At 38.3% G+C, this 9,738-nt stretch overlaps 1 protein-coding gene across 10 annotated transcripts in view; it reads left to right on the top strand.

The window, feature by feature from the left end:
* Nucleotides 1-561: 561 nt before the first annotated feature.
* The window catches only part of RBM41 (RNA binding motif protein 41), a 97,377-nt gene continuing 88,200 nt past the window's right edge, over nt 562-9,738 (top strand). For 5 of the 10 annotated variants that reach the window (XM_080653555.1, XM_080653548.1, XM_080653556.1 and 2 more), the window contains exons 1-4: nt 562-611; nt 3,174-3,290; nt 3,858-4,050; nt 4,341-4,545. In XM_080653555.1, coding sequence (XP_080509681.1) covers nt 604-611; nt 3,174-3,290; nt 3,858-4,050; nt 4,341-4,545 — 523 coding nt within the window. In that variant the 5' untranslated portion in view covers nt 562-603. Of the gene's footprint in view, nt 612-3,173; nt 3,291-3,857; nt 4,051-4,340; nt 4,546-6,912; nt 6,985-8,525; nt 8,583-9,738 lie in introns of all 10 variants that reach the window. The other 5 variants (XM_080653552.1, XM_080653550.1, XM_080653551.1 and 2 more) reach the window with 2 other exon arrangements.

Genomic DNA, 9,738 nt, shown 5'->3' with positions numbered 1-9,738 from the left:
TAAGAGCCCATGCTCTTAACCACTATGCTGTATCCCTTTCTTGATTCACCATAATTAATAAAACGTTCACGGGCCTGAATACATATGGATTTCTGATTCTCCAGAAGTACATGTCTTTTAAGCCTCTGTTACAGATAGAGGAGAACCATTAGCGCAAGTGATGTCAAACTTGTGTCTGATTATTGTGGTTACACAGGACTGACCAGAGGCTCCACTGGAAACAGCAGGTAGGCGGGATAAGTCCTTGGAAGCAGAAGCGGGCTAGTAAGGACACGTTAGAGGGAAATTGGGGGCGCCAGGATTTGGTGATACCGAATGAGAGGGTCAAGAAGTCGAAGGTTACTTCTAAGTTTATGAGCTGGATATTTTGGGTGTTGCCTTTAACCTCTAAAAGAAATTTAAGAGAAATACTTGAACAATTTACAACATACCAGTTACTCCATATATTAATTACTTTCTCTTTCCGTTTCTTTAGCTCTGCACTACTACAATTCCCAGAGCCCCGCACTCCACCACAATCCCCTCAGAGTTGGCCGCGCAGATTTCTGGGACTTGAAGTCCGAGGCCTGTTGATCTAAGTTAGAGAAAAGGGCCTGTGGAAACATGAAGAGGTAAGGGCTTGTCTGAACAGACTGCGAAGGGAACTCTGTTTTACCTTTTAACTTAAAGTGGCTTTTATTACTTTGTGTGGGGGGTATGTCACGTTCTCGGGATGCGGTTTCGTGTGAGAGGGAAGACAAAAGAGGGAGCAGAGGAGACTGGCTAGGCAGGCCTGCTGGGCGAAGTTCAGGAAGGGCCGCCACCGCTGCTGGTTCCCACAGAAATGCCCTTCCAGCCCAGGCATCTAAGCCCCAGCGAGGGCCACGGGAGCCGGACACATGCTGTGGCTTCTTCCTATTGCAGATGGACCCCCCCAGGTGAAAGAGTCTTGGCCGACTAATGCCTCGTGCCGGAGAAACCCAGGCCAGCTCCTCCCCCTACCTCCACCCTGTCCTCAGAAAGGGGACCTGGGTAGGCGCCTTTATTTGCAGGGTTTGTGTATTAAAGAAAACGCGGGCATATAACGTTTTCAAATCTTAAAGTAAGTCATACTTTGTTTCTACAAATTTAGAAGGCAAAACCGATTCAATGTCATAGGAAAAGAAAGGCACTGGTGCGAGCAGTTCCCCCTACTGGTTCTGCAGGAAATGGCAGCTTTAACTTGGCCGGTCATTGTTGAAAGCCTGAGCTTCCCAATTAGTCCACAAGCCTTTTCTAAGGATTCTAAAATTAGTTTTGTATTCACTCTGCAAGTAGAATAATCGCTCTGGAATAGTGATGTGTTTTTACAATTCATACTGATACTATGCTGTCTTGCATTGTTAGTTTCTGCATCTTTTAAGAAACTGGTTCTGATTTTCCCTGCTTCAAAATGACTTTAAAAAAATGTTTCTAATGATACATGCAAAATAATGTATATATAAAGTTTAAAAAATAATAGTAGACTCATACCCACTACAAGCTTTAGACCTGGAACATTACCAGTACTTTGAAGACCCCAGTGTCCCCCTCCCAGATTACTTCTCCTCTTCCCTCCTCGGGGGACCATTATCCAGAATTTTGTGCTTATCATTCCCTTTCTTTTTAAAAAAAAATAGCTTTATGACTTATGACTTTATCCCTAAACAAAATATTGCTTGTTCTATCCATTTTTCAACTTTATATAAATGGACACATTTGTATACATTTTTCTGTGACTTGCTTTTTTCACTCAACATTTTGAGTATTTAGCTATGGTTTATATATTTCAAAGCCACTTTAAACTTAGCAAAAACTTTCTGAATTCTAAATAATAAATAAAAATTAAGATACTTAAAAGGAATTTTTAAAACCCTGGGCCTGCCCCAATAATAAAAGACTATTTTATAAGGTATTTTAATATTTATTTTCCTCATGGAGTTAGCTCATTTTTTTTTGTCTTTTATAATCTGTTGTTGCCTACTTAAATAATTCTGCTATTTCTTTATACTCTAGTAAGTGTTTTAAGTTATTTATGGTTAGTTGGCTCATGTTAGCATTACCTAGATTTCTGCACAGTAGTGCCTAGGCCTAGGCTATAAAATGTTATGACCTCTTTCACATTTGTTTCTATGCTTTTTCCTTTGGAGATCTCCTTTTCACAGCTCCAGATTCTGACACTACAGATGACTTGATATTTCCATGTTCAGCCTAATATTTATCTGTGTGACATTTCTCTCGTATCTCACTTTCGTTTTAGCCAGTATCACTTATACTGTCACCTCAGACTCAATATGTCTTTGAATATTCCTGGTGTTTCCATTGTAATAGGTAGTTGACTCAACATGGCTAAAACAATACTGATGTTCCTTTTTCCCAAACTATTTCATCTGGAGCTTCCTCTTTCCTTCATTGGTACCATTGTTCTCTCAGTTTGAAATTTGGAGGTTATCTTTTACCCCTACTAATCCATAAGGCATGTTATAACCGCATTCTTTTTCCTAAAGCATCACTTGTACCATGCCACTTAACTGCCTAATAAATTACTTTCTAATACCTATACATTAAGATCCAGGCCCCTTAGTTGGTGTATTTAAGGTCACTCAAGATCTGAGTCTAATTACCCCTCCAAGATTATCCCCCAGTTATCCCATAGTTGAATGTCAGCTAAATTGAACTTCTCGTTAACCCCTAGAACATCTCATATTTGCTGTCCCTCTTCTTCCTTTCATCATACCCAGTCCTTTAAATGCCAGTTTAAGAAGTCTTCATTTACCCTCCTAACTCCCAGTTATTTCTTTCTTTTGTGAACTCCTACTAATTTGGCATATGCTTCTTTGTATTGTCATTCTCCTCTCTCCTCCCTTACTGCCCTCCTTGCCAGGCACATGCACACAATACATACACACATATATATTTCCTCTCCCTAAATAAATTGCAAACTCTTTGAGGATAGGGACTATGAATACCTCTGACTCCATCAGTACTTTACAATGTGTTGTGTGTAAGTTGGTATTTAATAAATGTTTATGGAATGAATATAAAGTGCAACGGATTGTTGGAGAAGGGTCTTTGAACAAATGTGATCACTAAAGGTAGATAATATAGGTAAAGAATCGATTTTGAGGTTTCACTATCTCTTCTGCTCTCTGTATGTATCCCTATATCTACTCTAGGGTAAACAGCTGTGTGAAAAGTGATGATCATGTCCTGGAAGAGTTAGAAACAGAAGGGGAGAGGCAGCTGAAAAGCCTCCTTCAGCATCAGCTTGACACCTCTGTCTCCATTGAGGAGTAAGTATTGATTTTGCAAACAGGTAGAGTATCATAGACCTTCACCTCCAGGTGACCCCTTTTAAAGCCTGGATACAACACTCCTCTCCCACCCCCCTTTCCTTGGCAAACTTCTACATATTAGGCAGGGTTTTGCTTCTATGTCTCTTCCTCTGCAAATCCTCCCATATTCTACTACATCTATGTTAAGTATCTTTCCTATGTCTTCCCTTAACATACATAGCACTTACAATCCAATATTATCATTGCCTGTTTACTTGCCTCTCCTACTGTTCTTCCACAAAAGCAGAAACCATATTTATCTTTTTAACTGTTAAATCCTCAATACCCAGCACAGTGTCTGATGTATGGTAGATACTCAATAATTAAATATTTGATTCAGTCATTTGTCCTGAATGAGGGGACTATTGGTGGAGTTCCATATTGTTACAGTGGCACTTCAGCCTAGAAGTAGGACATGAGAGAGAAATTGCCGATGAGTTTCATTGTGCCTCTTTTAATGGTAAGCCCTATTTCTGTGAATTGTAATTTGAAGATGTTCTTACTCTCTTCATTCTTGGTTTGCAGATGTGTGTCTAAGAAAGAGAGTTTTGCTCCTGGTACTATGTACAAGCCCTTTGGGAAGGAAGCAGCTGGAACTATGACTTTGTCCCAGTTCCAAACATTGCATGAGAAGGACCAGGAAACTGCTGCTCTCAGGGAACTAGGGCTCAATGAAACAGAAATCTTGATCTGGAAGAGCCATGTTTCAGGTGAAAAGGTGAGTGGGGCAATTTTTTTTCTGGAAAATGCAGAGCAATATCTCTTCATTTGGCGCTGAGAACCTTTTTATTTTTAATTCTCACAAAACTAAGCTTTGTATCTGAATCTTCTTTGATTCCTAGGACAGGGACCTTGGGAAAAGAAAAGCTATCCCTTGACTGTTTAGCTACCACATCTATAAATGCTCATTCTGGACCCTGATCATCATTGCTCTTACTTTAAGTATCAGACCATCCCTTTCAGGGTATGTCCTCTATGATATATGCCCTCTCATTTCTCTGATTTCAGAGGACGAGACTGAGGGCAACCCCTGAAGCAATACAGAACTGCCTTCAAGATATTGAAGAAAGGATCTCGGAGCGTCAGCGCATCCTTTGCCTGCCACAGAGATTTGCAAAGAGCAAACAGCTGACCCGGCGAGAAATGGAAATAGAAAAATCTTTATTTCAGGGTGCTGATCGTCACTCCTTCCTTAAGGCTCTTTATTACCAAGGTATGTGATCACCACTAACGTTGATGTGTTCTTTCACTAAGAGAGAGATTTACCATTAGCGCATTAAATATAAAGAGTTAGTGAAGTGGATAGGGGAAAGACAAACTTTCACTACTCTTGAGGAATGTGTGAGAGAGACAAATATGTTCAGAGTTAGTTGCAATTCAATTGCTATTTGTAGACGTGTGAATAAAATGCTGAGGGAGCACAGAACATAGAGCATCAAGTCTAGTTGGGGTAGTCAGGAGTTGACATTTCTACTAAGTCCTGATGGGTTAACAGAGATTTGTCAGGTTAACAAGGTGGAGAGGACATTACAGATAATAAGTGAATAGGAACAGGATTGTGAAAGGACCTGGGAACAATGAAAAGGCCAGTGTGGCAGGCAGTATAGGTCTTGGCAGGGAATTAATTACAGGAGATGACACTAGAAAGATAGGTGAGGCTAGATTGTAAAAGTTTTTAGACTGAACTATAAATTAGCACAAAATATATAGAGAAATGGTCTGTGTCTTAACCAGAAAGAATGAGTGTAACAGATAAGTTTTGCTAGGTACTGTGTAAGGTGCACAGAAGTTTAAGAAGTAGTTCCCAACTTTAAGCCAATTACAGTCTGGTTTGAGAGAAACAGGACATTTTACTAACAATGCTAGATACAGTTGTTAAGTGCTATAGGAGTTCAGAGGAGGAAAAGGCTACTGTGCATTTGGCATGACTGAAGAAGGCCTCTCGGAGGTAAGATTTAAATGTTCTTTTAATACTATATTCTTTAGGGCGGAGAGGGAAAGGCATCACAGCAGATGTTGTGAGCACTATGGTGTGTTCGGGGATGTTGTGAGAGACAAGGTAGCTAAATTTTTTACCTTTCTGTGGTAGACATTATAGACCTATACAGAGTTAGTTATTCAGTTAGTTAGTTTGGATATGGTTAAAGGTTTTGAACCAGGAGTAACATGAGAAAAGCAGTATTTGAAAATGATTAATCTGGTGACCAAAAGTAGGTTTACAGTTGTTAATATGTAAAACACAATTTATTCTTGTATTATTATTTATTAAGTATTGCATTATTTTCCATATAAACCTACTTTTGCCCCACCCTCTATGATGAGAAAGTGGAAGAGATGGAAGCAGGGGAAATGATTTAAGACAGCGGTTTGCCGCTCTGTTGACTAATGAGGTTGCCGACCACTGGGATAAGGGCTTAATCACAAGGAACAACAACAGCCTGTAATTATTGGAATCGAGAGTCTAGGTCAGTGGTCGGCAAACTCATTAGGCAACAGAGCGGCAAACTGCATGTGGCTCGCGAGCCGCAGTTTGCTGACCACTGATTTAGGAGGTAATACAGTCCTTAGACATGAAGATATGGACTAGAATGATGGCAGTGGAATTAGAAAGAGGTAGATATGATTGTAAGAGACATTACAAGGTAAGAATTGGTAAAACTTGTTGACTGAGGCTGAAGGAGGACAGTCAATAGAGAAAAGTGTATCAAAGGTAATTCAGATGTTTCTTACAGTGTGACTTAATTGTCAAAATTAAGAAAGCTTTTATGGGGAAATTTTAAGGAAAATAATGAGTTTGATTTTGAACATGTTGAATTAGTGAGAATGGCAGGTTCATTAATGCAGATATTGAGGAGGCAGTTAGAAATGCAACAGTGAAGCTCAAGGGAGAGGTCAGAACTAGATCTATAGAATTAGGAATCATCTATGCTTAGATCAGAAGTAAAGCCATGACAATGAGTGAATGATTTGTTAGATACCATAGACATGGAAGAGCTGTGGTGAAGGAAGGAAAAGAACAAATGAATAGCCTTTTGTAGAAAGGCATTAATACATACTGATTAAGGACATAGGTTCTAGAGCAGCCGTGGGCAAACTACAGCCCGCGGGCCGGATTTGGCCCGTTCGGCTGTTCTATCCGGCCAGCAGAGCCGAAAGAGCGGAGGGTTCTCTTGCTCTCCCCTCCGCTCCTTTACTTTGAATTTATATTAGTTCACACAAACACTCCATCCATGCTTTTGTTCCGGCCCTCCGGTCCAGTTTAAGAACCCATTGTGGCCCTCGAGTCAAAAAGTTTGCCCACCCCTGTTCTAGAGGCAGATTCCTGGAGGCAGACTCATGGGAAAATTCTGATGCCCCACTTATTCTGGTGCTATAAGATTTTGGGCAAGTTACCACTCTCTCCTTCAGTTCCTTTGTTTGTAAAGTGACAATATTAATAGTAGCTCTATAGTAGGATTGTTCAGAAGATTGAGGTAATACATGTGAATCAGAGCAGTGCCTGGTATTTGGGGGTGGGTGGGTAGTATATGAATCTGTTCTGTTTCCTATCTTTGAAACTCCTTGCTTTAAACCTTCACAGCATACCACAAAAAGACAAGTGCAGACAAGTACATGACCTCAATGAAGAGGAAGATAAAATTAGGCACAAAAGGCAAGTTCAGAGTTTTCTTACAGTGTTAGATTTAGGAATGTAACCTAGGGTCCCAGACTTCTAAGTTGAGTGCTTATTTAATTCCATATCCGATATATGACAATGTTTATAGGAAATTATCCAGAGGGAGCATATTATTCTGATATAGAATATTAAAGAGAGGAGCTAGAAGTTGTAAAGCTTTTATTACATTTAGTGTTGTTGGGTTTTTCCCTATACCTTTAAGTTATTGTACCAGACGTAAAACAACCTTAATATTTTTTACATCTTATTTCACAAGTAATTCTGAATATTTTTATTATTCAGTAAAGTATAAATATTGATGATGATGATGATATAATAGCTAATATTTTCTTTTATTTTTTAAATGAACTTAACAATGATTTTTTGGGGGGTGTACTATTCTGTGAATTGTAAAGCATGTTAATCATGTAGATTCATGTAATCATTACCACAGTCAGGATAAAGAACAGCTCCATCACCCTAAAACTTCTTCATATTGACCATTGGTAGTCACCCCCAACTCCACCCATAATCTCTGGCAATCACTGATCTGTTTTCCATCACTGTAGTTTTGTCTTTTAGAGAATGTCATGCAAATGGAATCACAAGATATGTAATCTTTTGAGAGTAGCTTCTTTCATTCAGCATAATGCCTTTGAAATTACTTCAAGTTGTGTGTATCAATAGTTCATTCATTTTGCTGAGTAGTGTTCCATTGTATGGATGTTCCAAAGTTTGTTTATCCATTCTCCCATTGAAGTGTATTTGAGCTGTTTTCAGGTTATGGTGATTATGAATAATACTGATATGAACATTCTTGTACAGGTTTTTGTGTGAACATAAAATTTTTATTTCTCCAAGGTAAAATATCTAGGAGTGGGATTACTGGGTCATATGGTAAGTGTTTGTTTAACTTTATAAGAACCTGCCAAACCATTTTCCAGAGTGGCTGAATCATTTTGCATTCCCACCAGCAATGTATGAGAGTTCCAGTTGTTCTGCATCTTTGTCAGCATTTGGTATTGTTGGTACTTATTTTAGTTATTCTATTAGCTGTGAAGTGGTATCTCATTGTAGTTTTAATTTGCATTTCCTTAGTGACTAATGATGTTGAACATCTTTTCATATGCTTATTTGCCATCCTTATATCCTGTTTGCTGACATGTCTGTTCAAATCTTTGGCTGTTTTTTAATTGGGTTGTTTGTTTTCTTCCTGATGACTTGTGAGAGTTCTTTATATATTCTAAACACAATTCTTTGTTGTATATCTGATTTGCAAATATTTTATCCCAATATGTAGTATGTCTTTTCATTCTTTTAACACTATCTTCTATAGAACAAAATTTTTGTTATGGTAAAATATACCTTACTAAAATGGACTGTTTTAACCATTTTTTAAGTGTTCAGTTCTGTGGCATTAAGTATATTCACATTGTTGTGCAACCATCACCACTATCCATCTATACAACTTTTTCATCTTCTAAAACTGAAACTGTGTACCCATTAAACACTAACTCTCCTTTCTCCCCTCTCCTTAGCCCCTGGCAACCACTGTTCTTTCTGTCTCTATGAATTGACTACACTAGGTACCTCATGTAAGTGGGATTATACAGTATTTGTCCTTTTTTCACTTTGCATAATGTCCTCAAGGTTATTCATGTTGTAGCATATGTCAGAATTTCCTTCTTTTTTAAGGCTGAATAATAATCCATTGTATGGATACACTACGTTTTTTAATCCATTCATCTGTCAATAGACACTTGTTTTGCTTCTACCTTTTGACTATTGTGAATAATGCTGCTATGAACCTGGATGTATAAGTATCTGTTGAAGTCGCTGCTCTCCATTCTGTTGAGTAAATACCCAGAAGTAGAATTGTTGGATCATACTATAATTCTATGTTTATTTAATCTTTTGAGTAATCACCACTGGTTTCCATAGAGGCTATATCATTTTACCTTCCCACCAGCAATGTACAAGGATTCTAGTTTCTCTATACCCTATCCAACACTTACTTTCTTTTATATTTTTTTAGACTAGCCATCCTAATGTGTGTGAAGTGGTATTTCCTTATAGTTTTTTAAAAATATAGTTTTATTGATTTCAGAGAGGAAAGGAGAGGGAGAGAAAGATAGAAACATCAATGATGAGAGACAATCATTGATTGGCCGCCTCCTGCACACCACCCACCAGGGATCAAGCCCACAACCCAGGCATGTGCCCTGACCAGGAATTGAACTATGACCTCCTGGTTCATAGGTCGATGCTCAACCATTGAGCCACACCAGCTGGGTTCCTTAGAGTTTTGTTTTGCATTTCCCTAATGACTAGTGATGTGGGTCATCTTTTCATGTGCTTTTTGGACATTTGTATATCTTTGGAGAAATGTCTAAGTCCTTTGCTATTTTTTAAATAGGTTGTTTGTTTATTTGTTGTTGGGTTGTAGGCGTTCTTTATATATTCTGGACATTGATCCTTTATCAGATTTATGATTTGCCTATATTTTCTCCAATTCCTTGGGTTGCCTTCTCTCTCTGTTGATAGTATCCTCTGATGCACAAAAGTTTTTATTTTTTATGAAGTCCAGTTTCTCAATTTTTTCTTTTGTTACTTGTGTTTTTGCTGTCGTATCCAGTAAATCACTGCCAAATCTAATGTCATAAAGCTTTTCTCCTATATTATCTTCTGAGAGTTCTATATTTTTAACTCTTACATTTAGGTCTTTAGTCCATTTTGAGTTACTTTTTGTGT

The sequence above is a fragment of the Plecotus auritus genome, assembly GCF_963455305.1.
Source record: "Plecotus auritus genome assembly, chromosome: X".
NCBI classification, from domain to species: domain Eukaryota; kingdom Metazoa; phylum Chordata; class Mammalia; order Chiroptera; family Vespertilionidae; genus Plecotus; species Plecotus auritus.
The sequence above is the reverse complement of the archived record's forward strand: the minus strand, read 5'-3'. Positions and strand labels throughout refer to the sequence as shown.